Below are 27,222 nucleotides of genomic sequence, written 5' to 3' on the forward strand. Positions count from 1 at the left end.
AGTCCGGAACTTGATCAGCACAGTTTAAAGTTCGCTTTCAGCAGGAGATGATTTATGATCCCCAAAATAAACATTTTCTCACTCATTTCATGTAATAAAAACATTTGTGAAACTTTGACCTGGAGTCAGTTTCGTGGTTTAAACGACTTCTTTTTGAATTCCTGAGCTTAAACGAGCAGCAACAGGAGTGTTTTGTGTCAAAGCTTCCCAAGGGGAGGATTTGAAGGAATGATCCATTTCTCTCAACCTTATCAGCTGCATCCCACCCCCCCCCTCCCCCTTATAACAATGCCACTGTGTGCAGCCCCCGCTGCCTTGACGCCCACCCCGCCCCCCGTTCCCCCACATGTGAGATGCCGTTGTGTTGTCTTGTTCCCCCACAGCTGGACCATCTCCCTCTCCACCCCTTCACCCCTCTGCTTTTCCTCCATTCAACCACAACAACGCCTCCGTTCTTCCAGCCACACTATGCAGATTGTTTCAGAGGACAAGCAAGAAAGAGAAACAGATAGAGGCTGCGGAGGACAATGAAACAGCTGGCTATGTTAAAGCAGTTCATTTTGGTATTCTGTATGTCTTATCTCATATAGCTCGCGAACTGTATGTGTGTGTGAATGAGTGTGCCGCACACATGCACAAATCTTACATGTTGTGGCGAAATAAACCCTGCGAACAAAGACATATGGAGACTTTGGAGTGTGGTTAAGTGTGGGGTGAGGTTTTGATCATGACTGTCTTCCTTAGCAACAAAAATAATAAATACTGAAGTTATCAGTTAAAAACAAATGACAAATTATATCCTGATACTCCAAAATTTAAAAACTTTGTTGGCAGACTGTTCTGTGACCTGCGTTCCAACTCTCACCCGGTTTACTGATGGACTGTTTAGCCACTTGGAACAAATGAACAAAACAGAATCAATTTGTACTTTTTATAGCCTAATAATCAAGTGAGCAATCAGTGACCTAATTAAAATCCAGCATCTATGGACTCCATTTAGCTCTGCTTTTGCTCCTGTAGGAAATATCTGGCTTTTCAGTGTGGTCAGTGTGGCAAGGCTTCAGTTGAATGAGCCTTGGATTGGGATCTGGAGTGTTTGGAGGCCAAGTCAAATCCACACATTCATTAGTAAGTAAGTAAGTAAGTAAAATTTTATTTATATAGCACATTTCTAGATAGAGATCACAAAGTGCTTTACAAGATATAACAGATTAAAAAGACAAAATACAAACACATCTTTTTAAAACTGCCTTTTGTTTGTATATTCATTAAACACGTATGTGTTTTATTTAAGGTATAGATGAATGTATGGTTCTGTTGTTTTTCTTACAAAATGTGTAGGTGTTAGTCCCCGTAGGGAAATTACTCCTCTGCATTTAACCCATTCACCCAGTGAAGCAGTGGGTGAACAGTACCTTGCTCAGGGGTACCTCAAGTTAGCCGTTCAGTGAAGTTGAACCCCTGACCTTCCGATCATGGGGCAACAACTCTACCTACTCTGCTATCCCTGCTATCCCTTTCAGCATGTCTTTTTGATGAGTAGTTTATTATATCTAAACCATACAAAAACATGTTTTTCTATCTAAGATCGCTAAATCTATCGTTAAATGCAGTAGATGTTAGTGTTTCAGCAATTAATCAGTAAAAAAGCGAAATTACCAGGGCCAATAAAACAAAAAGCAATACAGTTTATACCAGTGGTATCAAACATAGGCTTTAATCTGAAAGCCAACACCTGTGATCTAAAAGGGTCCAGTCCAGCGATAAAGATGACTTTGCTTTACTTACTTTATTTATTTTCCATTTTATATGTTAGCTATAAAGGGTTTTTTTTCTGGCCAGGCCCAAAGTGTAGTTTTATCTTCCCACCAGCAGGCGGCGACGTTAACGTTTGTAGTTTAAAGAGAGTAAAAAAATCAAAATGGCGCTGCCCAGACCAGGTAGGTGGACGCGTTGCTATGGTTGCTAAACACAAACCTTAGCAGTAAACGTATCACAACGTTTAAATTGTATTAATTTAACGCACAAAAACTTCACAGCGGTGTTCTTCCTGTTTTGGTCCACTGTGCCGAGTCTAATTCGGTGTGTCTGTGTCTGCAGGGAGGCCGGCGGGTGTCGTATCCTTCTCTTTTTATTATTAAAACGTGCACGCCACAGTCAGAAAAGTATCTGATAACGAGTGATGCTTAACTTTGCACCCAGCTGTCGTCTGTGACTCTGCAGCTGCTGCTCCATGTGACAGCCGCCTATTTTGTCTTCTACTTCCTCTTCACTCTCGGGTTAATCATCAAAAAGAGTGAGTGATGTCTCTCACGCGACTTTTCCAAAGACTCCGATGTACCTAACCGTGTCTGCTGCTCTCAGGCTTGGTGCTGTCTTATCCTTCCGATGCTCTGGTGTGTGACATCTTTCTGCTCTTCCTGCTGGCTGCTCTGGAGTTTCTCCATTTCTACATTGGTAAGAAAGCGATCAAAAAGCCAGTTGCACCATTTCAAGCATGCTGTTATCATGCCCTACTTATTATACGTTTAATACAGCTTCTTGAAGCTGGCAAGGTTGATAGAAAACATGCTGGACCCTGCACAAATTCACATTTACTTTAATACTCCTTACCCGTAACTATCTTACCCATCCAATTTGTAGGTCTAAACTGTGAAGTGTGATACATATACTTAATACATGTAAATATTTGTGTTCCAAGTTTCTATTTACATTTTAGCACAACATGTAAACAAGAAGGAAAAAAAACATGTGCGACCGCTTACACGCACTCATGATAAACCAGATTAACCAGATTTGGTTTATTATCACAAGATCCTGGATTCAAAGAATTTCAAATCTGATTTTATAAAAGGCTAAATAAGGTAACTTTTTATTACAAAGGTCTTAGTTAACAGGAAATTGCAAAAAAATCCGTTTAAAATTATGTCAGATTTTTATTTATGGCTTATTAATTAGGTCTTTGCAACATCTCTTCACTGCAAAGATTGTTTATTGGCTGCTGGTGTGCTGTAGGTCAGGAGGTAAAGGTACATATATGTCATTAGATAGAAAGCGCTTCAGCATATGAATGGGTAAATAAAGTGCTTTGAGGGTTCTCTGAGAGTAGAAAGGCACTATTTATAAACCAGTCCATTTACCATATGCAGCAATAGCACCAGTTGTACCTTACAGAGAGTGGTCCAAAACAGAGAAAGTATTGAGTGAGCAGCAGTTCTCTGGGAGAAAATGTCTTGTTGATCCCAGAGGTCAGAGGACTGCTTGGATTTCACCACTCGTTACAGCCAAGGCATGCAGAAGAGCATCTCACAACACATTGAACCTAAAAACAGAGGGGCTACAGCAGCAGAGGACAGCATCAGGTGCCGCTCCTGTCAAGTGAGAACAGGAAACTGAGGCTACAACACTGGCTCACTAAAACTGGACAACAGAAAATTGAAAAAATGTTGCCAGGTGTGGTTCTTGAATTCAGCTGCGACATTCAGATAGTATGATCAGAATTTGGTGTAAACAACATGAAAACATGCATCCATCCTTGTATCAGTGGGGTTCAGGCTGCTGGTTGTTGTATATACAGAATGTCCTCTGGACTCCACTTCAAGGTCTTTAGTATCAACTGAATATCATTTAAACACCGCATCTGATCCTTTATGACTACACTGTGCCCATCTTCTAATGGCTGCTTCCAGCAATGACAACAAACAATGCCATAAATGTCAAGTTGGGATATTTGGTGTACCTAATAAAGTGACCACCACATGCAGTGCTTTTGACTCTCCAGTAGTCCCCTTACACTCAGTTTGTTTCCTTCATAATCCTCTTATCATCGCTTGGATTTTTTATCTTAAGCTGAAAAGTGCTGACATCAGCCAATGTGATGCAGTTTAAACATTAACAATTACAAATATCTGCCTGGTAACAGATCCTGAATCACTTAAGTGAGTAAAGAGGAGAGGATATATCATTTTATTATATTTTTAACCAGGTAATAAAAATAAAACAAAAAAAGTAATAATCATTAATTTGTTGTTTTATGGTTGCTTATCCAGCTAAGGTTAGAGGAGAGTCCTTCATATTATTAATCCTCACTTACTAGTTAGCAAGGAGGACACAAATTGTACCTTAAGAGGGTTTTGAAAGTTTTTGCAAACACTGAAATATGTGAAAAATGAGGGCTTGGGTTGTGAAAATACATATTGACAGAATGACTATTGATATGCTTTGAGAAATGTTAGTAAATTGAATGTGATGATACTGATATCTAAAAACAAAATAATAGCGTTTTCATATCATGTGATAATATTGTAAACATTGTTCTCACTAAATACATGCACTTATAATTCAAACATACTCAATCCATGAAGCCAATTTCTTAACCAGTTATGCAAAGAGGAAGAGGCTAGCACAGAGAGCTGACTGGTGTTTTTGAACCCATAACCTTTTTTCTGTGAAGCAACAGTGCTATGTTGAATTCTATTCTATTCTATTCTAACCACTGTGGCACTGTGCGGCCTGAGCGTAGTCAAGGACGAATGTGACTGCTTCAAATGGACACATTCATCAGTAAACTCAAAGACAGTCTATACACATTGCTTTTCTCTGAGTCTACAGGTGTGAAGGGCAACCTGACAGAGAGCGAGACCTATGTTTTTGGCAACCTCCTTTTGACGGGGGCAACCATCCTGCTGACGGTCTACTTCCTAGTGTGGCAGAGCTACGTGATGAGGGCGGATGTAATCATCAGCAGCGTCTCACTCAGTCTCTATGGTTTAGACGGAGTCTTGGCTTTCAGCACTTTAACCAGATTTGCCAGGTTTGTTTCACTTTCATGATTTCACTTCTCAAAACTAAACCAAAGCTTTTATATTCAAGCTCAACGGCTTCATTCATGACAGGCAAAGAGGCTTTTATTGTATTACCCTTACTATGCCTCCCCCTTTTTTTTTTATCAAGTCAGCATAATTGACAGATAGGTTGGTAAATTACAATATCTGGTGTCAAGCACAGATAAAACACTTCATTATTCCCACAGGAGGCTGGCCTACATTTTAGGCTCCATTTATTTTGATTGAGTTGATTTGTCGACATCATTAGCATCTCATACGTATGTTTTGAAAGCCCCCACATTGGCGCGCTTTCTTTGTGTTCATGCTATTGTTTATGAAACAAATAAGCCCCGGTTCCCTTTAGGACATGTCTGAATTATTGATAATGGCAGCATTCTTTCATGTGATACTGTATACCTTGTGCAATGTCATCACATCCTCAAATTTTCCTCCCAGGACAGATGCAACGACGATAATTCCCTCTCTTATTCTGATCGGAATCTCTATTGTGTGCATGAGGAGCAGATCAGTGAATAAATCTGTATGAGAGGGGTTTAGTTTGTGTGAAAAACCATGTAAACTAACAATCCTCCTGTTGGGCAGCTCGTTTCATGAGTGGGTTGTGCGTATAATGAATGTGCAATGATACAGCTTATTTTTATATGTTTTTTTTTGTTTTTGTTTTTGTTTTTCAGGGTCCACTCATGAAGAAGCCCATGAAGAAGTCATGTTGTTGTTGTTGTTTTTTTACATCTTATCTCACAGTGTGTCTACTGTGATTTCTTTTTGCAAGAAGAAAACCACAAATTAACAGCATCACTTGGATTGTGTTGTAAATACTTATTTGGACTGTTGTGCCTATTATAAAAGTAATATAAGTTAAAATGCAGGGATAGAAAAATATGAGTTAATCTGTGCTGAGAGGTTCTCAGGGATTTTTTTTCATATTAAATGTTTTTTTTATGTGTGTTCCTGTTTTGTACAGTAGAGGGCAGACTTGCGTTGATAAAGGTTTGAGTCTTCCCAGATGATTTTCCTTGGAAAATATTTTTGAAATAAATAATATAGGGGTTTTTTGTGGGATGTTTTAATAAGTCAACTGGAGCGTGGTCACACATATGTACAAATCACATTTCTAAGTGCCAACAGAGCCTGAAGTGACCTGAAAATATCACATATCAAATATGAATTCTGCATGCCAGCTTCTTAGACTTCAGCTGAGCATATCAGATGTCAGATCAGGCACTCAGAGCAGTTTGTCAGTGTTGTTCTTTGAGGCATTTCCGACTCTCCTTTCTTCAAACAGATGAAGTTAATGATCAAACACAGGGACAATGTTTCCAGAGTAACCACTTTCAAAACAATCCACATTTCAGAGTGCCCGTCCTTGAGCAACAAGCACGCACAAACACTGGCTGGATGTCAGCAGCAACGTTTATACAAAGACTTTTGTGCTGTGAATTCTAAGGTGATTCAGGGGGGTCAACAAAAAATAAGGCCTCTCTGAGAACTGCATTATCTTAGTGGTTTTCTTTGCAAGGACAGCACAATATACAAAGAGTGGTCATTCTTACCAGCTGGTGACACTGAAACCTGGGCAGTGTTCCACGCTGTTGCTCCTCTTTCAGTCCCCCCACCGAATTCGACTAGTTTACACCAGTCACTGTGCTGCTGCACAACGACAAACCTGCAGAATTTAAAAGCTTCCACCTGAGAAGAGCTTTATTGGAAAATGCGTTTCAATCAATGCATGTAAAGTTGACGGTTTATTTTGCCCTGTCATTGGTAGAATGTCACCCACGACATCTCATGTGAGATCCCACGTGTCGTTTATATTTTGAAACAATGCTTCCAGCCGTTGCGCAAGGTTCCCCCACGGTAAACCGGAATAAGTAACATTTTTTAAAGAACTGTTTGCACAATTACTCCTTTAACCACTTAAATCCCTTAAAATCAAACTGCGGGAGAATAAGGAAGGACTACCCCCTCCTCCCGTTTGGCGCCGAACGATTACATGATTTGCATTAACTTATATTGTAAAGAATAGTGACTGGCGACATTTTTTTTAGCGAATGACTGGAGTTACACCACCAGCATATTTCAAAACTGTCACCATCCTGACAGATTCTGAGAAAAACACAAGGACCGACCCACCTTCCAAACAAGGTGTCCAAGGAGCTCCGCCCCTCTAAAGTTACCTGCAGAGTCACCTTCTCAACGGCGCAGTTTCTGAGAACCGACTGGAAGCTTCTTGTGCTACAGGTGTGCAGTTTTGGAGTCCAGCGGGTTTACTGAGATTAGAGATAGTGCGAGATTTGCAGCGGAGGGTTTTCTTTTAGTCTTCTAGCTGCAGGTTGGGATGGCTGGCTGATGTTTAAGGCGCTGTTTCATCCACGTTTGTCACCTTTCGCATCCAATCCGGAAATTTTCACAGTAAGTTTCAATGATGGGTAACAGATATGCTAGTCAACTGTTTGTGTCTAAAGCCATTACATTAAATTTACATTAAAACGAATAAATAAATAAGTATTTGCTTCATAAATCGCAAATTGACTACACTGGAGCTTTTCAGTCGTGTCATACGATCTTGTGCGCCAGTAAAAGTTTAACTTTGCCCTTTAAGTTTGTCTTGTCTAAGTTTATATAATAACGCTGCGTGATTAGTTAAACGTATTCATTTATAAACTCCGTGTAACCTTGTGTACACCGATGTGAACCGAATGGATGGGAACCACCAGGCTTCATGGAAGCAGTCAGTTACTGGCATGGAAGAAAGCAGATGGCAGTATAATAAACAAGTAATTGGTTCCTGTGTGGTCAAAAGTCATGTTTGCTGTTGTTTTAGACGTGGTGTGTTGAGGTTTTAAAATATATATATAATAAAAAGTTTCAATTTTTTTGCAGAGAAAACAAATGGTGGTGGTCTGGTAGCATAGACTACATGTTAATGAATGAGCTTATAATATACACGATTTATTTTTTAATATTATATAGTGTAGTCTATAATCTCACATAAAGCCACTGTATCCAGCTGAGATCTATATCACACACACACACACACACACACACACACACACACACACACACACACACACACACACACACGCACTACCTCTAAGCATTTTTAATTAAAATGTGTTATTAGACAAAGACTCGTAGCTAATTTGTTATCACATTTTGTTAAGTTTGTTACTGATGAAGTATAACTGACACTCTTGCAGTGCATCAGGTACTGCATGTGCATTATCAAAAGTAATTTGATTACATGTAGATTTTCCTATGTAATTTCACACAGTACATTGTAAAGTGTTACATTTAATGGAGTCTGGTCAAATGAAATTTGCTCAATTAGCACACATCCAGTTTATACCAAGCACATTTTCCTCAATGAAGAATTATTTGAATTAACAACACTTTGATTTGATATATTTTAGATGCATTTTGCACAAAGCTATCACTTCATGTTTTTGAGCGTGCATGTATTTGCTTTGCTTGCAACAGAGCAGATAAGTACACGTCGCTGCCCTAGTTTACATCTGATTTCACCAACCGTTTTAATTGCAGCATTTAACTCGATTGTCAAAGGATCATGGTTTAATTCCAGATTAATGGGTGTAGGAGTAACCTCCTAATATGCTGCACATTAATCACCAAAAGAGAAGTAATAGCTACTAATATGAGAGTCACAGTCTTTATAAAAGTTACTTCCAGCTATCATAACAGTGTGAGCGAGTTACAAAAAAGCAAGGAACTGTTATCACTAATGAGATTGTTTTTCAAGACCATGGGTCAATGTAATGGCACTTATAAGAGATCATTGATGCAGCACTTACTATATAAGGTTTTCTAACTTTGTAGCGTTGATGTTTTTAAAATAAGCACATCTGTTGTAGTCGGACTCATTTGACATCAGTCTTCAAAACAAGTGTTCCTTATACAAGAGGCAGCTAATGAGCATGTGCTGATTATGTCACAGTAATGAGGCTGTGACTCATTTGTGCAGCTTCAGGTGTGTTGTGGGGCGTTTGCAGTGTTGCTTGGAGCTGGAATGCTTTTTATATGTTGTTTGTTTTAGAGCTGTCGTTTAAAGTAACTTAAGGAGCTGCAGTCTCCTGGGGTGTGAGAACCCCGAGAGATTTCATGCGTGTGGATATGCCAGGCTTAGAACAGAGAGTGAAGGCCAGCAGACCTTTACTTTGTCTTTTTAAATTTCTGCCTACTGCAACTGAAATAGCCTCTTGTAGAACGTTTCTGTATTTTATTGTAGCTATTGCCTTTTCTGCAAATCCTGCACTAAAGAAACCTTTGTTTATTTAGTCCAAACCGTATGTGGCGTACTATGAGCAAAGAAATATTGAGGTTTTCATAATTATGCACGTTCCTGGAGAAAATCCACTTTGAAATATGCACGCACATAGATTTGAATTAACCTTCAGTGTTAAACCTTTATGTGAGTTTGTGGGTTTGTATTTGTTAGCATGCTGACAGACAGTTTTCAATCCAAAAACAATTATACCACAAATCTAAAATATGAGACTGTACTATAAGGCAGAGCTTTGCTGAGTCGGGACTCACACTCAGATAACTTTTTGTCAAAGAAAGCAATTCGATATCGGACCTAATTCTCTCAAATATGAAATTTAACCAGCCTGATATTGTTGTTCTTTTTTTTTCTTCTTAAATTAGTAGATTTAAAAGAAAAAACACGAGCATCCTCTGCTTCTTATTAACCCGGCCAAGGGGGTTATGTTTGTGGTTGTATTTGCATGCGTGCGTGCCATTTTGTCTGTAAACATAATAGCCTGAAATGTTTTGAATGAATTTTAATAAAACTTTGTAGAGGTGTAGAGTGGGCTCATGTTAGCAATCCATTATGTTTTGGCTGAGATCCACCAAGGTCTTTGAGGTCAACATAATGATTTGTTGGTTGAAAATTGGCAAAAAGCCTTAGAAACATTTATTCTTATTGTGTTGTCAAAGTAGGGTATGAAGATTTAAAATATAACTTCACATTTAACCTCTGACCTCTGAAGGTCAACAATGATATAAGGAGCTTCTAAGTATCACCTTACACGTCATGTAAAACTACTTGAAATTCTACTGCTTTTGTTTGTATTGTCAACATTTGTTTTATTTTGGATTTGCTATGTACATTACAGTAACAGGTTATGACTGATTCAATACATAGCAGCTTGAATACATGTACAATGTTCCTGAATTATTAGATTTTTTTTTATTCAATTTTCTTAACTTGCTATTTATTACTAAATTGACTAAGAAATGTACTTAGCCGCAAAAATAATAAGCGTGTTTAAATAAGTTCCAGTGAGGCAAAAAACAAAATTCTGCACTTGGCACTTGTTTTTATTGATGTATATAGAAATGTATGTTTAAAAGAACCAAATTAATAATCAAATGTAAAATGCATTACTATTTCCTTAAAGTTAAATACTGCTCAGTGAGTGATCTGCCTGGGTGGAGGTTTTTGCTCTCAGAGGGCTCCTTGTTTAGTACGTAATTGTTGCTGTCATTCAGTGTAATTTCCTCTGAGTAAAGGGTTGTCATTATTCAGCAATACACACAATAAATGTCAGTAAGCGGAGGTGAGCAGGTGGCCTCTTGCCATCAAGTTCACAGCACTTGACACCCTACCTGTACTGCTTTGGCTTCACCTCCATCCTGAAACCTGGCAACAGGCCAGAACCGTGAACAATAGCACTGACGGAGGATGGCCAGAGTGATAAGGGCGGAAAGAGGAAGTCTATCTTTTGGGCAGGCTTACTAAAGTAAATATAGCCTTTTCTTTTCTTTTTTTCCCTTTGCTCATGTGACTCTTTGTTGTAGTAATCTTCAGCGAGGAGGTGGCCCCATCGTGGACATAACCATATTTTAACTTATAATAAGTATGACTGTGGTTGGCTAAACTGCTTTTATGAATTGCCCCCTCTTTGTTTCAAAAGATCTGAAGAGATTATCCGTAAATGAGATTAAGTTTATGATCGGCCAACGAGATAAGCTTTTCAGACCGCACCCGTACACATGTAACTGCTATAGGTTGTAGATAAGTAGCGTAGAGTAGTGCTTGTTAGGACGACATAACAGTTTTGACTTCAGGAAGGAGGTAAGGCATGACACGAGGAAATGTCAGAACAGTTTGTTTAAAAAAGAAAGATACTGGAATGTTTATACCTGTTGTGGGAAGCACGCCCAATGCCTCCGAGTATCTCAGTGTCAGTTTCCCACAGTTTGTGTCGTTGTAGAAAAGTTGAAATTCCTTCTAAACGCTCATCCCTGTTTGAGGATACAAACTGAACTGGCTGCTTAAAGTGATATTTGGAGTCTAAAAGTCACTCCAGCTGAGAATTCAGTGTTGCGTTCAACTCACGGTTATTAGTGGTTCATGCATTGATAAAAAAAATTACTGTAATGGCATTTAGGTTTAATCTATTTATGGTCTGCAATGTAGCTGAAATCCTTATAAGTCCTTGCAAAATCTCTAGTGTGATAACGTGTTCATGCCAGTGACTATAAAAAAAGTCACCTGTACAGTCACTGGTTCAATCACAGTGTTTGTTGTGGCTCACATTATATAACCTTGTTGTGAATGGCTTGATAGACAGGTTAAAGTCTCCAGGCTGAAAGGTGTGTGACAGTTGTTTTCGCTCGTTTTCTGCTCCCACTGATCTCTCAGATTTAGATGCAGTGCTCTGTTACACGCTGCGTCCTTCGGGACTCTGACAATTATCAATGTGGATGTAAAAACCAACCGAGTTAATTAATTGCAGCTATGCAGATATAGTCTTCAACATGTTGGATCTAATTACACAGAGTACGTCAGCCTGCTGCCTGCCATTGTCCCAGATCAGCCCCCAGACTCTTAGCAGTACAGGCCAAACACCTGGCTCTCTACAGTGAAAAAACAGAGTGTGCAGCAGAGTACGCTTTGCATACTGGATCTGCAACCTTGATAATGTAGTTATATAGATTTATGAGCCTTTACCCTTTGGATTATAAATGAGCTCAAAGTGGAGTGCGAGGAATCTCTGCTTGGAAAAATGTCTGAGCTGTTTTTAAGACATGACACATGCTTATTAAGATAAGATAGAACTTTATTAATCCCTCGGGTGGGTTCCTCTGGGAAATTCGACGCTATTGTAGGGTAAAATATTTTCCCTTCTCCTCCTTCTCTTCTCTCACTCTGTCTGTCATTTTCTTCATTCAGGTAGATGCCTTAAATCATGAATCACCAGGGATCTCCGCTGAAGCAAGCCAAGTGAGTGTCACATTCCTGCTGCTTCCCCTCTGGATGTTTACCTTTCAGTGTGTTAGATAATGCTGCTGGGTTACTCTCACACAGGCAAGAGAAAATCACTAACCCAGTGTGTGGAAGGTGGTGTGGGTCAGGGACTTTGGGTACAGAGCCGCTCTGTTGAAAATTGTTTGTTTTGCCTGGGTCTCTGGCTCCAGCCTTCCCCTGTGCCCTACACCCCCCCCCCTCCCTCTTCCACTCTCCCTCTCTCCCTCTCCCTGATCCATATGCTCAGAATCTCAGGCTAATCTCATCCAGTGCTGGCCAGTCTCCTCTCTGTATATAGCTCGTATTTTTTTCTGTGCATGCAAAAGGGTTTGTGACACTTAACTATCGTGAGGTGCGGGTCAGAAGATGAAGGGCATGCTGCGTAACCCTGTACCCTCTTCTTGTCATTTCAGTGGAGTGGCCAGATCGGACAGCAAGCTCAGCGCCAAGGCCCTCTATGGTAAGTGGCTTCATGGAAGTAGGTTGAGGTGTTGCGCTGTTTGTTCCTGAAAGATCATTTTGTTGTTCGCTTGTTTCCAGAACTTTGTTGCGACATGCCCTTATTTCTGTGGCATGACTCACAGCAGGCTAGCTACAGTTTACAGCTTGTCATTGAAGAGTTTGGACACTCTTACGTGTCGGGGAATTAGATGTTTAGTATTGAGAATTTGCTTACTTTCTTGCAAGAATCTGTTACTGAAAATAGATCCCAAATGCTCTATACTTTTTTTTCACATTGCTTGGTTTACTTAAAAATGAAACTATAGATTTGTGACCAATTTTTAAGGATTTACAGCTTTAGCTGTATTTTCTTAATTAGATACCTTTCCAAACTGTTCCTAGTCAATCTGTGTGGATTAGCCCTGTTACTGACACAAATCACAACAATTTTCCATTTGCTTTGCAAATGACTGTGTCCGGAAACTCACTCTGTGGCATGTTGCCGCAGGTGTAGTCCTCACTGGACTGTATGTATGCCAGTGTGTGTGTATCTGCACTTAGTCACATTCTTTGAATTCAGGGATATGCTTGTTATTTTAGTGTCCCATTTGCATTGTTGGGCTGCATTACCAATCGGTAGTAAGTGCTATTAAACTCAGTAATCCAGTACTGGCATGAAGTGACTTTTTATTTTAGCTGTTGCATGCTTGTCTTAGGGTGTGTGTCACTGAAATTCGCTTACACTGCAGGGTGTGGCAGTTTTTAACGTGTGGTTGGAACAGGGTGAGGTGGCCATGTCTTGCAGGTGAATAAAGGGCACATTGAAAAGTGAAAAGGAAAAGGCGGACTCAGGCCTCCTCCCCTCGTTGCCTCAGACATTAGCTCACTGGTTCCTGCCAACACCTCCTTCCACACTGTCAACATAAAGAACTATTTCACAACATAGTAGGCACAGATAGAAACCTACGCCGAGCTACAGCAGAACAACCCACTTTCCTGCATGGCCAAATTTAGAATCACCTGAAATGGCAGATGACGCTATTGTAGGGATGCAAGATGTTCCCAAAACTTCTGACTGTGCACCTCGTTGTCTGTGTGACATATCGGAGCCGTAAATCATCCAAATATCCACAGGAAACTCCCACTCTAGCAATCTTTGTGAAGTATCCCACCGTACGTGTGATGAGCTTGTGTTGTTTGGCAGATGGTCACCACTACCGTCTCACTGCAGGGTGACAGCCACGTGCCCATCCTTTTTAACCCCAAGAGGCAACAGTGGAAAATACTGAACACCAACCATGACAGTGCTAGATATTTGGTAGGTCAGTGTAGGATGGTTGTTCACACTATGCTGAATAAACACACGTACATTAGTTAAATTATAACAATCTCCCATATGCAAACCACCCTACCATTCACACAGTGCAGTCCAGCAGAAAAACGAATGCAAATGATGCACAGGTCCTCCCACTTGATCTGTTATCAGCAGCAGCAGCAGCTTTGGGGTAAAGCAGAAAGACGCCACTTAGGACTCATCATCTGCGGACTTGAAAATCACCTGGCAGCTATAATAAGTTTCTCGGGAAGTTTTGGGTTGAGGATCACAGGTAAACTTTTTCTTGGGTGGGACTAAATCAACAGGTTCGAATTGATGTTTTCCTGCTCTGTTGCTTTTCTTGAATGTCTGTGTTGTTTTGTAATTCAGTTGAATCTCTGCGATTGATCCACTGCATTTAGTGTCTCTTCTTTTGGTTAGTGGTGTCAGGCTGTGAGAGGTGTTGATGTGGTCCTTGCTAGCAACATATGGTCAAGTCTTTGTTGACGCAGCCGGAAACTTCCGTATCTAAAGGGCGGTGGCACAGTTAGAAAGAAATCACAAAGTTTTGCCATCAAGGTGTTGGTGATTGACTAGATATATAATTGTGATGATGCAATTTTTCATTATTAGTCAAACTGATTCAAAATTCTTTGTCTGCTACTCAGATAATCACCAGTTTTGTTGGTTTTGGATTGAATCCCATTAAATATGTTTAATAGTTTCCCAGTATAGGATTGTCCGATTGACCTGGGTCATGTATTGGTTTGATAATCTGCCAGGGAGCCATGTTTGTCACTGGTCATTGACTCTTCAGACCTCTGAGGATTTGCCCATCTGCCTGCTAAGTGGCTGTTATTGTAAGCTGCCGTGGCACTGTGAATTGACTGGCATAAATGTCAGTCATTAATAAGACATGGGGGGAGCTCGTCTTTCAGATCGACACCCGACGCTTGTGTTTCACCTGTGAGGAGCCAAGCAGAGAGGAAATGGCTGAAAGAGGAAAGAGAAATGCTTGCATTGTTTGGGCAGCGGTTGCGCTGGCTCTAAAATTGTCCCCTTTAGAGGTCTTGTTTCATCACAGGCAAACATGTAGGACTCTAAGAAGCATGTTCATTACCACAATGAATTGGAATATCGAATATTAGAATGTCATTTAAAGCATTATTGCACATTTTGGTAAGTGCTAGGCAAACAGAGTGGCTTTGTGTTGCTGTAAAGCACATGAACAGAACTATGTCTGTACGAATAGAAAATCTGCGTGACATAAGCGTGTTGATTTTGTTGGGTAGGGGACTGGGGACACAGAGCGAGTTGATATCTAGCAATGGAGTTGATTGAGCCATGCTCTCATTTAACCGTAATTGTTACCTGCAGACTATTCAACTGGTAAATGGGTCAATGAGCACACTGGCACACTCATTTGTAATCAGCCTGTTCAAAAAGAAAGCCTTGAGCCAACAGCACACGCAGTGCATGCAGCACATGCAGAACATGCATCACGCTAACACAATGGTGACATGAGTTTCAGTGTTTTTGTGCATCGGACATTTGATATGGATCACTGCATGTTGAACCTAGGCTTTGAAAAGGTTAAATGTTTTTTGGTTTTGTTTTGTTTTTTTTTTAAGCTGCTGTGATTTATGTTTTTATCATTACATTTTTCTCAAAACGTGTAACGCACCCTAATCTGCAGCTCTCATCGTGTTTATTGAGCTTTACTGAGCTTATTGTCTCAAATAGTTTTTGCTTGGAACTTATTTTTATGTATGAAAAATTTTTTGTGACAAATGGGCCAGATGTGTAGATGAAACCTAGAGCTTCCTAATCTGTAATCTGTAATTCTACAGTGTCTGCACTGTAGAATTTGACTGTTTTGTGAATAAGGAAGCATTAATGGTGGGTTTAGATTTAGTTTCAAGTATTTGTAAAGGCTTATCAAGCGTGTCTTAAAACAAGCCTGAACGTGACCTTTTTCCTTACTGTATTGAATGCAGTTGTTCCTATTGCAGCAGTGTGCAAAAGTCTTAGGCTATTAAGTTATAATTTGCTGTTATTTCTTTAAGTTTAAGCCTTCAGGAATAGTTCTCCAGTTGTAGCGGTAATCGTTTCAGCCGTCTCACTACTACAGAACTTTAAGGTGTGGAAACTGTACTTCAGTCTGATTTTTACAGCTTTTAACCAGCTGAAAGGTAAAGATGAGGAAGTGTGACGCTGTCACTGATCTTTGACCCTCCAGTAAATCTGTGCCTCTGAACGGTGCGCTGGATCTGACGAAGATTTAATCCCAGCTCGGCCAAAATATTTTAATATGGAGCACAGTGAATTAATACTCAAGTATCCTCTGATTTCACACTTAATTATGAATTTCTCACATAGCTCTGATCTCGTGTTACTTGCCCTCAGGCAGCGAGCAGCTGCAGATCTATTCCTTTACCTTAAAATATAGTCGAAAATCATAAGGATGAAAACTTTATTTTAGAAAGCGTGCAATATATCTGAACAGTGTAGTTAACATTGGGATTAGCAGTTGACCTCATGGAAAAAGTAAAAGGAGCATACATTACGATTCTTTGTCACTTCCTTATTGCCCTCCTGCTGTTCTCAGCTTTAATGCGTCCTTTCAGCTGTTCACTCCGCTAAAAGGTTCGACCTGTGGAGTTGAGGTCAATGTTGTTTATATAGGTGTACATATATACAGCAGGATCGCAAGCAGCACCGAGGAGGTTTTTACTTTCTGAAATGTAAATTTATTTTTTTGTTCTTATCAACAGAGCAGAGGAAAAAATACTCCAACTCCAATTTTATCATGCAGGAGACGTCGCAGTATCACGTTGAGGTAAAATGATCATTATTTCATTGATTTTCATATCTCATTGTATTTCAAAATTAAAGCAAAGAAGCGTAGACTCACACAGTGTGTGTTCATTCATTTATTCAGTGTTACACTTATTTTAACACACTTTAACTTCTTATTTCGCTCATAAGGATTTTAGAGGTCATTAATGTAAAATGAATTTAAGTGTTTATGAAACCGCGGTATTCTTATGCACAGTGTTTTTTGTCATTGCTCTGCCTTTATAGCATTTTTTAAAACTTTTTTAGACTACGGTATAATGTAGTAGTATGTTACTGGAGATGTCTGTGTTTACATTCCATGCAACGAAGATGTAATAGTCAGTGTCCTGATCATTCAGGGCGTTACTGTGACATTTATCTGTAAATTTTTTTTACATTATCTCATATAATGCTGTTAGCTTATGGGTTTAAAATGCTTGTCACGTAACCTCATTTGCAAAGCAAGATAACGACACTATGAAGGTTATGGCATATTGTTCTTTTGCCCAGAGATAAAAGCTGACACACAGGTTCATCTTCTGATTACATTTCACTTACTGGAACTTTGTTATAATAAAACAGTCGGGCCTTTGATTGCAGCAGTAATGAGCTAATGTTGGAACGACTGAGTCCGAGACGTGCTTTGGGTCAGGCATGTTTCTGAACTATGTCCTGTGTCCACATTAATAGGATATCTTCTAAATGCCTCCCTCATTATCACGCATGGGTGAGTAATGATACACAAGATAACAATCCTGGTGCCAGCAGCCACTTAGTGGCAGTAGTTCAGTTTTGATCAGATAAACAGAAACTCACCCAGCTACACAAAAGTCAGTTAAATGAAGCATTTATATAGCAAGAGAGTACAGTTAAAGGAATGAGGGAACATTTTTATTTGTTTTCTTGCTGAGAGTTAGATAAGTAGATTGATTGTGGCTCTGTGTTCTCTATGGAGTCACCGCAGGTTAGCTTAAAGACTGAAGACAGGGAGGTGGCTCCCCTGGTTAACTAATTAACAAGTTATGCTATACTTAATCATAAAAAAGTGTAAAAAAATAAACACTGTGGTGCCAGACTGTTTCTTGGCTGCCCCCCGCACTTCCAGGAGTTTTGTCATTGTGTGTCATTGTGTCATCGGTCAACAGTGAACAGCCTGCTACTCCCAGCCAAGAAACGCATACTTGGCACATGCTTCTTTTTTTGATGAGAGATTAAAAATAACATATAATGTGTTAATTAGGAAACTTTTGAGCTGCTTCGAGACAGAATTTTCTATTTGTTTCTTTCTATTTCAGTCCTAAAGCTGTAATCTGATATAGGGTCTAAGCATAAAGTAAGCATATCCCAAATGTCACAAGCTTCCTTCCTTATATTTGAAAATTAGATCAAGTATATTGCAAATTATGACTAACCACTTTCTTGAGCACAGCTTCAAGTGCAGGTGCTGTTTTTAGTTGACTTCCACTAACACACTAAGTCACCAACAACTGTTTTCTCTGCAGCATCTTTCCACATTTGTTATGGACAAGACAGAGTCCATCGCCACAGTGGATGATGCAATCAAGAAACTGATTCTTCTGGACTCAAAAGACAAAATCTGGACCCAGGAGATGCTCCTCCAGGTCACAGACAAGTCAGTCAGACTTTTGGATTGTGATACGCAGGTACAGCTCCAAGCATCTGTTTACACCTCAGAACATTATTTCAACATGAAATACCGACATTTCTGTGTTCCAATAATGACAGGCAAGGGAGATGAACAACATTAATAATCTTGTTGCATTGTGTTAGTCCTGAACACAGTCAGACTTGCTGTATATACTTTGTTTTCCGTTGCAATGCTACAATAGAGTCCTGTAATTATGCCTTTTCTCTCGTACAAGTCATTTAGAAGGCTATGTGTCTGATTATTTTGTACTCAGTTGGTGTCTCGCTCTTTCCCTATTTCCACCTCTTTCTTATCTTTTTGTTGTTCTGCTACAGGAAGAGTTGGAGAACTTCCCTCTTCCAACCATCCACATGTGTCAGACGGTGTTGAATCAGACCCGTTACCCCTCCGTGGTGCTGCTCGTGTGTCAGGACAAGGACCAGTACAAACCCGACATCCACTTTTTCCACTGCGACGAAGTGGACGTGAGTTTTTGTTTGAATACGCCACATTATTACATTGTCTTTGCATGATGGATGGCTTTGTGTTTTATATCATTAAGAAAACCTAGCTGCTGATACCAGAGCACTACAGGTCAGATTTCAGCACTATTGTCTTTGCAGCCTGTATATTTGTATGGAGGAAGCTGGAACTCTGTTAACTCACTGTAATAACATTATGTCTGTGTAGTTCAGAATCACCACTAGTCAGTGTTGTTTCCTGGCTCCGAATGAGGCTTTGGGGATTGATTTTGAATATAAGGGCCAATGTTCCATGTTGGAGTAAAGGCAGTATTTCTGTGTTACCTTATTTGATTAACTTCCTGTTATTTCAGGCCATTTAAGAGGGGAAAATGACTTCTTTGTTGGTTTAAATGTCAAAAATGGGTTTATTAGAATGCTGGATCTTTTAGCCCTGGCTAAGACTAGACAAGAAAGCGCTGGGTCATAAAGATTTACTAGAGTGACCTTTGCTTTATCACATGAGGATTGTGTTTGAGAAAAAACAGAAATCACCATAACCAACAACACAAACCAGATATAGTGTTGTTAAAAATGTCTAGAGCCAGCAGCTTTCACGTCTTTACATCTGGATATATTTCAGATTTGAGAATTAAAGTTTGCAGGTGTTAACATGCTTTAGAGAGGTGAATTCAGTGTACTGTAAAACTTTAAACCACGTGAGTTGGTCAAATAAGTTTATATTTGTCTTGTTGTTTAACCTTTTTCACACTCTCACTGAAATAACTTTTTTTTCTCTTTTTTTTGGTATGGCTCAGAGTGAACCTACTAAATGGGAATATTTTAATATTAATGTTAACTTGTGTCTCTCCCTCACTTTCTTCAGGCTGAGATGGTTCATGCAGACATTGACAGTGCCATTGGAGACGTCAAGCACGGGAAGAATATGAGGCCTCAGACTCTGAAGTGAGATTAGTGCTAATATATGTAAACTCATGCAGTCAAAGACACATTTGAGAAGGTAACTAGCTGCGAGCTAACTTGTCATCATGTCTTCCCGTTAAGGGTGAACCAGGAAAAAATGAAGCGTCACAGAGAGACTATCCTCCCCCCGTCGGCCCCTAAGGGCCCACCACCTGCCGCAAGGGGACGAGTGGCAGCCGTGGACACACAGGGTGAGATTTGACACGCATCCACGGCTCGCTTTTTATTCTAAATGTTTTGTTCAGTGGTCAATTTGATTCATTTTTGTCTCTTTTTGTCTTTGTAGACAGACGAGCTTTCAGGCAAAGTGACTCAGAGTCACATGAAAAGCTGGCCCAGCGCATTGAGAAGGATGTGGTGAGTGCCTTTCTTTATCCACAGGGACACCTGCTAATATGCTACGCTGCTCCTTTCACGTCTCATGTAGCTACATTCTTCAAAGCCTAAACCTGAGCATTTGTCCCCCTCAGCAAATCCTTAACTGTGCCCTGGATGACATTGAGATCTTTGTGGCACGGCTGCAGAAGGCAGCAGAGGCCTTTGCTCAGCTCAACCAGCGCAACAAGAGTAAGAAGAATAAGAAGAAAGGACCAGCAGGTCTGTCTCCCTTTCTTCTCATCTGGTGGCACAAACACAGTGACAATATGTTCATATTGCTCACGTCGCCATGTTTGTGTCTCTTTGTGTTCTGTGGCCAAGGACTCTCATCCACTGATGTATGTGTTGTAGTAGTGGCCACTTTGGGCTTCTTTTAAGTAATACGATTCTCATTATGCAACTCTTATAACTGGAGTAATATTATTGCATTCTTCCACTTTAAAATGACGGCAAACCAAAACAAACCGATATTCTGTTTGATCTCTCTTGGAGGCGGTGGTGTGTGACGTCAAAGCAGTCGCCTCCTGTGATTGTTGCACAAAGCAATAATATTACTGTAAATGTTGCTGAGTAATGTTTTACTGCCCAACGCTGGCGCTGATGTGATGTTTTATGTCAACACGCGTGTGCAGTTAAGCGTAACGTGCATATTACATGCGACACTGTCCTTGTGTGGGGTCAGGAGACAAACGCACATGTGTGAGTTTATCCACATCGTCTGGTAATAACGATGTGTGGTCAAGTGTGCTGGAAGTGACGAATTCTCCGTTTTGAGAATTTGTTTCTCAACTTTGAGGTCAGTGTCTTATCTACTGTCACTTAATCTGGGTAAGAATTATCAGTCAAATGTCATTCTGAACCTCTCATAACTGTGAGCTATTGAGCTCAGGTTGAGAAACACTGCTGCACCACGTTCTCTCGTACTCTCTGGCCAAAGGTGACCTGTATCTATAAAGCTGATTGAGGCTATCTGCTAACTACCATTTCTGTGTCATTGTCTTTTATTTCACTGGAAACAAAAGCCATAAGCTTCTGACTAGATGAGCATTCAGGTTTTTATGACTTTGACCTCTGGCCAGAAAGTGAAAACTGTGTCCCATCTGTATTGTGTCTGTGTGGCCAGCGGGTAACTCTGGAGTCTGTGTGTGGTCATTGTTGCATTGGTTGTTTGCAGAGGGCGTGCTGACCCTGCGAGCCAAGCCCCCCTCTGAAGCAGAGTTCATTGATAGCCTGCAGAAACTGAAACTGGCCTTCAACCTCTTGGTGAGATATCAAAGCACCTAGCCTCCCTCATTCATCAGCTGTTGTCTCTTCAACGCCTCATTGCTGTGTGTCTGTCACTGCGCTCCCTGCAGGCCAAACTGAAGAAACACATACAGAACCCAAGTGCATCTGAGCTGGTTCACTTCCTCTTTGGCCCTCTGGAGCTGGTAAGAGTTTTTCTGATCTCACATAAGTGGATTATCCCAAAAGTCAACAATATACTCTATGCATGCATGTTACTGTTAGTTTTGTCATTTGATGCCTTAGCATTGACTGAGCTCAGCCCACAGGCATATCTGATGGGAACGCATTAGGCCTCTTTCAGTTCACAGATGAGAGCAGTTCAGCATTTTTGCCATCAGGCATTTTAGCTTTGTAACACACCCACTAAACTCTCACCAGACTGGAGCAACGTGGTTTTCAGCTATACTACAGGTGCAGCTGCACTTACATAATGTTGGTTTTCTAAACCACAGTCTTCTGCCACACCTTCGATACTGCTGGATGGAAGCGCAAAACCAGACTCTGTTTATATGGCGCAGTAATCTTTGAACACATTGGTTTTATGCAGCTGAGAAAAAGAAAACGCCTCATACAGTACGCCTCCTTGACCGCTAGTTGTCCTCCAAGGACGGTGTCAAAATACGGAAACTCAAAATATTCCGAGCAGTTTAATATTTCGGACATTTTAAAATGATTTTTTTCCTCTTTAAATACTTTTACTTGTACAGTAAAGTGAAAATGGTAAACGTTTACATGCTGAATTCAACACTCAAATACCAAGTTTGCATAACTGTTTAAAAAAAATGTAAAAAGAGCTCTAAGTGATACCTTTACAGGTAATACACCGTAATGCTTCTGTATGGTGAATGCTATGCCAGCTGTAAACACTTGGTGCATCTACAGGTGCTGCAGAGCTGTGGAGGTCCTGACCTGCCGCGCTCAGTCATGTCTCCTCACCTGTGTAAAGATGCTGTTGACTTCCTGCGGGGACACCTCACACCAAAAGAAATGACCATCTTTGAACTGCTTGGGGAAGGTTGGACCAGACCCAGGTATATTTGCGGTGTTGTCATGGATACAAACACTCTGGTTATGATTCAGTGCTTGTGACATGGATCTCTTTTGTCGCAATCTTGCCCTGCGGGGGGTCGGGGTGACCATGTGGTCCTGCGTAAAATGCTGAACTACGTTTTACAGTTGCAATTAAAGAAGCGACAAAGCTAAACAGGGCTGCAAAGTGTTGTTTTAGGATGTTTTACTCTAGCAGCGATGTTTAATTTGATATACCGGTATGACAATTAAAAGTTGAACTAATCTACAGAGACTGAAACTAAATGAAGCCAAAGCTGGTTTATGTCATGCATGCATGTGTTATTGTGTCCTAATTCTAAATCTAAATATAGTAAATGTAATCCTAAATTATCTGTCCCAGTGTCAAATGTGTTTCATGGCACAAGCATGACATACAGTAACAGGTGCAGGTACTTACATATTTGCCTCAATTGCAGAAGCATGCAGAACTGCAAGGAATTTGTACTTGTTTGTTTGTAAAATAGTTAAGAGGTTCATGTACGATAGACCTAATGTCTAATCATTACAAGACGTCATAGTAAGCTAGTTAAAATTATGTGAGTAATGCTGTCAGTTTTCATATTTACAGTCAGCTTTTTCAATAGAACATCAAAAAAACATATATGTTTAAAATTAAGAATAAATATATTTATAATATATTGAAGGTAACCGTAACACTGTAGATTTATAAATAAATATATTTATAATATATTTATAAATCTACAGTGTTACGGTTACCTTCAACATACTGTAAGCATTTTCAGATGAAAATCTGCATTTTCTTCTAATGATATATCCCCTGTCTTAATTAGCATTTGTAGGACGCAAAACACCTTGAAAATTTAAAAAAAAATTTGAGCAAATTATGATCATTTTTCATTGTGCAGTGAGATCTGATTTCATAGATTTGGATGGATGAAGAAGTTTAGCACCCCCTGAACATTATGGCAGTTTCCCCATGAACAGCAATGACCAGTTCAGCATCTGCACTGGTACTGCTAGCTCTGTCTCCACAGTAGAGTAGCTCAAGTGCAATTTTTTTGACCATCCCTTCACTCGTCTTCCTGCAGAGCCGAGTGGCCGAGGGATCGGTGCGCTCCTCCTTATTACCCGAAGTTTCGAAACGGCTGGGAGCCGCCGGCGGATCTTTTCTTGACATCCCCGTGGGAAACGGAAGGACCCTCTGCCCCCCTAGCTTCCCCCTCAAGCCCAACTTACAGTAAACACAAACCTGAGGATGTAAGGCTTTTATTAAATGTTCCCTACCTGTGGAAAAAATAAATGCCGGTATCTGTAAATTTGTTTATTTATTTTTGGTTCTTTTTCAGTATTACAGGCCTCATCCCTCAAGCCCCTTAAATGGGTAAGTAATGAGGTCCTCCACATAATTTTTATTTATTTTTTGGTGTTTTTCCACATGCGATATCACAAAATATAAAACTTTGACACCATGTGTCTCCACAGGTCCTACAATGGGATCCCTCAGGCCCCCAAATATGCCAAAATTCGCTACAGCTTTGTCGCGCGGAATGCCAACGAGCTGTCAGTGCTGCAGGATGAAGTCCTCGAGGTTGTAATGACATATTCTTTTGTCCTTCATTTGACGTTTGTAATTTCAACCAATTTGATAGTTTTACTCATTAACTTGGACATTTTATCTGCTGAATGGGAGTGTGTTACCTGTAAACCCGTCATATGGTGCTAAAACACAAATGGTAGCAAACCAATTTCAGCTGTGCACAGGTCAAGCGTCTGTCACCATTTGCAGTACAGTGGAGTAATGCGTGAACTGTCTTTTGCAGGTGTTAGAGGATGAAAAACAGTGGTGGAAACTACGGAACCGCAGCGGGCAAGCCGGCTATGTCCCATATAACATCCTGGATGTTGTGACAATAGAAGAGCCAGAGGTCCCCTACTCCTACCAGGTGACCAACACCCGCCCGTCTGCATTTTTAAAACTCTTTTTTGGTTCTATTTGAAAACGAATAAAACACACACTTTTGACTGTTTAGACTTTATTGTTTACCCAAAGTTTAAGATCCTTCCTAGTCATGACACCACAGTTCTGAAGTCCATCTGACTGCTATAAAGCATTCACGATAACAGATTAGATTAGATTGATAGTAATTTGTGAAAAACATAGCTGTTACCAATGGCATCTCATGTCATGAAACAAAAGTGACTTGTTAGTTCATCGTGCCCAAGAGCCGATGAGCTCATGCAATGGCAACGATGAGGCATGAATCCGTCCCGCCACAATTCGCGAGAATTGCTATTCCTGCTAGAGTATTACTCAGAATGCAGTGAAACACAGTGATCACCTGATGGGTCTTTAACCAAACTGTACTCAAGTTCAAGGTCACAGGGGTTGTTTCTATTTTCATAAGAATCTCTGCTATTCCTAAAACGCTGGTCAGGTTTTAGTAATTAATTTGTCCTGGATGTGACTCTATTGACTTCTCAGTGAATTTTAATTAGTTTGTTGTAACAAAACTTGTAACTTTCTTTCTGTACTTCATGCATTACTTACGATTTACCTGTGATTTGTGAAGTATCATGAGCTGGATGGGCTACATCTGGGTTTTATTTTATCCTTTAAATCCCATGCATCTTAGCTGTTTAGATGTTATTTTGTTTGATATTCTTCTGTGTCTAAACTAGTGTGTAATTTAATATAGCCACACTGAGTGACTTCTCACATGCCTCAGCAGCCTGTTTCTCAGCTCTGCTTGCAGCATGAGGGTTTCTGACTGAGCTCTCAGCAGTCAGGCTGCATTTTGGTCAGTGCCAGACTTTGCCAAGGAAAAACAATGTGTGTAATAAAATAAGATCATATAAGTGCTTCTGCTGCATGGAATTTGATCTTTTCTTTTCCTTTCTTTTCCGTTCTCAACCCTTGGTTAAGATACCTAAAAAAATGGTCCATTGTTTTGTTTCCATTTTTTGCTTTGGAAAAAGAAAGGAAGGAAAATGTTTTCATGTGTCTGTAAAAAGAATGTGTTTTTTAGTGGGGTTTTTTTTTAGTAACAATAATAAAAGAATTCAGTGCAGCCACAGGACAAATAATACTTTTCATTTTTTTCTTCACCTTTGTTTACACTGTACAGAGCCATGTCACTTTAGCTGTAATCTTATCTTCACTTCATAGACCAGAGGAGGCAAAAGTACAGACTTTTTGTACTTAAGTAGAAGAACAGATACTTGTGTTAAAAATATTCTGGTAAAAGTTGAAGTACTAAATCAACTTCTTTATTCAAGTTAAAGTAAAAAATACAGGCTCTGAAATGTACTCAGAGTAAGAAAGTAAAAAGTAGATCCTTGAAGGACAGTTCTACCAAAATTCTTCTCTATCTGTTTTTATGCAAAGTATACTAGATAGATAGATAGATAGATAGATAGATAGATAGATAGATAGATAGATAGATAGATAGATAGATAGATAGTAGGGGTGCAACGATACACAAAATTCACGGTTCGGTTCGGTTCGATACTTTGGTGTCACGGTTCGATATTTTTTCGATACAAAAAAAATGTTCATGCTTTTTTAATTTGTAATTTATTAAACTTATAGATATATATTTTAACTCAAAAGTACAGTTTTTAAATTTAATGTTGCTGAAACAAAAGTAATTAAAAAAATAAATATATCTCAGGGCTCTCAAAATTTCAAAATCCCTGGTAGCCCTTCGGGCAGGGACTCTTCAGTTTTTGGTAGCCCAAAATAAATTTAAGTAGCCCGAATAAAAAAGAGAGCAATTTTTTGATTGATGTTTTGTTTCCTTTACAATATTATACATTAAAGTATAATATTGTAAAGGAAACAAAACATTAATCAAAAAAATCGTTGAAAAACAAATTACAACATTGTATAAAAATTACAATCATCAACTCAAATACTTGGTTCTAATTGAACAGAAATTTCTATGAACTTGTAAGAACTGTGTAGGACATGAATCAGTCTGTGTCAGATCCTGAATTTGAAATTTCCACTGAAGTCACGGGTAAGAGACAAGTGGAACCAAGATCTAGGCCATTTGCTTTTTGAAGTTTGCAAAGACTGCTAAATTTTGCCAGTGGTAGTTCACTCTTTGCAACATAGTACACTGTTCTAAACAGATTTTTCAGGTTTATTTTTAGTATGTTATTTGCAATTGGTGTTTGTTCTGGGAAAGATATTGCAGACTGAGCAATAATGCATTTCTTGCATTTCTCATGGGTTCTAATGGGGGCCTTTCTTAAAATGACTGGTCCCAGTAACAAAGGCGCTTGTCGACTCAGAAATCGAGAGAAAACCAACAACACACCCGGCAGAACATCATGTTATTTACACGGGTGCACACAAGTGGTCCGCATGTGCGCATTCGCTGTCAAAATAAAAGACGCGCACCAGATAAGAAGTTGCAACGCGCGTTTGCGTCCATATAAAAGCACTGTTTTGGGGGCTAGAGTGGGATTTTCACGGCACATTCCGCACCACATCTCTGTGCGTTCATCATTTGTTTGAAGCCAGCTCACCTCCTGCAACCACTTTTCCGAGAATACATGCTTCTTTTGTGGTTCGGACTCCTTCTGACATTTGTTTGGAGGTAGAGGAACACCACAGTAATTGCTTAAAGGAGCTTGCTTCTTCGACATCTTTAAGAGTTCTAAACAAATGTCTGTCCTCCTCCAGAAAATCTTATGTATGCAAACACGCG

At 39.8% G+C, this 27,222-nt stretch overlaps 2 protein-coding genes across 4 annotated transcripts in view; both read left to right on the forward strand.

The window, feature by feature from the left end:
- The first annotated feature begins 1,906 nt into the window (after positions 1–1,906).
- LOC101472937 (transmembrane protein 80) lies at positions 1,907–5,899 on the forward strand. Its single transcript, XM_004553398.2, has 6 exons — positions 1,907–1,940; positions 2,101–2,117; positions 2,203–2,296; positions 2,365–2,457; positions 4,612–4,813; positions 5,522–5,899. Exons 1-6 carry the CDS (start codon positions 1,922–1,924, stop codon positions 5,532–5,534), a joined length of 438 nt encoding a protein of 145 aa, XP_004553455.1. The 5' UTR covers positions 1,907–1,921; the 3' UTR covers positions 5,535–5,899.
- A 1,138-nt stretch (positions 5,900–7,037) lies between these two features.
- The window catches only part of eps8l2 (EPS8 signaling adaptor L2), a 30,913-nt gene continuing 10,728 nt past the window's right edge, over positions 7,038–27,222 (forward strand). The window contains exons 1-17 of one of the 3 annotated variants that reach the window (XM_004553015.5): positions 7,038–7,259; positions 12,049–12,099; positions 12,537–12,583; positions 16,654–16,718; positions 18,220–18,381; positions 18,701–18,850; positions 19,713–19,792; positions 19,892–20,001; positions 20,097–20,167; positions 20,281–20,407; positions 21,363–21,451; positions 21,544–21,618; positions 22,358–22,506; positions 23,596–23,764; positions 23,854–23,888; positions 23,990–24,095; positions 24,328–24,450. In XM_004553015.5, coding sequence (XP_004553072.1) covers positions 12,065–12,099; positions 12,537–12,583; positions 16,654–16,718; positions 18,220–18,381; positions 18,701–18,850; positions 19,713–19,792; positions 19,892–20,001; positions 20,097–20,167; positions 20,281–20,407; positions 21,363–21,451; positions 21,544–21,618; positions 22,358–22,506; positions 23,596–23,764; positions 23,854–23,888; positions 23,990–24,095; positions 24,328–24,450 — 1,593 coding nt within the window. In that variant the 5' untranslated portion in view covers positions 7,038–7,259; positions 12,049–12,064. Of the gene's footprint in view, positions 7,260–12,048; positions 12,100–12,325; positions 12,584–16,653; positions 16,719–18,219; positions 18,382–18,700; positions 18,851–19,712; positions 19,793–19,891; positions 20,002–20,096; positions 20,168–20,280; positions 20,408–21,362; positions 21,452–21,543; positions 21,619–22,357; positions 22,507–23,595; positions 23,765–23,853; positions 23,889–23,989; positions 24,096–24,327; positions 24,451–27,222 lie in introns of those variants that run through there. The other 2 variants (XM_004553014.3, XM_004553013.5) reach the window with 2 other exon arrangements.

Source organism: Maylandia zebra, linkage group LG7 (assembly GCF_041146795.1).
Source record: "Maylandia zebra isolate NMK-2024a linkage group LG7, Mzebra_GT3a, whole genome shotgun sequence".
NCBI lineage: Eukaryota > Metazoa > Chordata > Actinopteri > Cichliformes > Cichlidae > Maylandia > Maylandia zebra.

What these genes read in the sequence shown, in the direction of transcription:
- LOC101472937 (XM_004553398.2), top strand. An exon ending in CGGGTTAATCATCAAAAAGA is followed by an intron (nt 2,297 to 2,364) that starts GTGAGTGATGTC and finishes TGCTGCTCTCAG; the next exon opens with GCTTGGTGCTGTCTTATCCT. An exon ending in GTTTCTCCATTTCTACATTG is followed by an intron (nt 2,458 to 4,611) that starts GTAAGAAAGCGA and finishes CTGAGTCTACAG; the next exon opens with GTGTGAAGGGCAACCTGACA.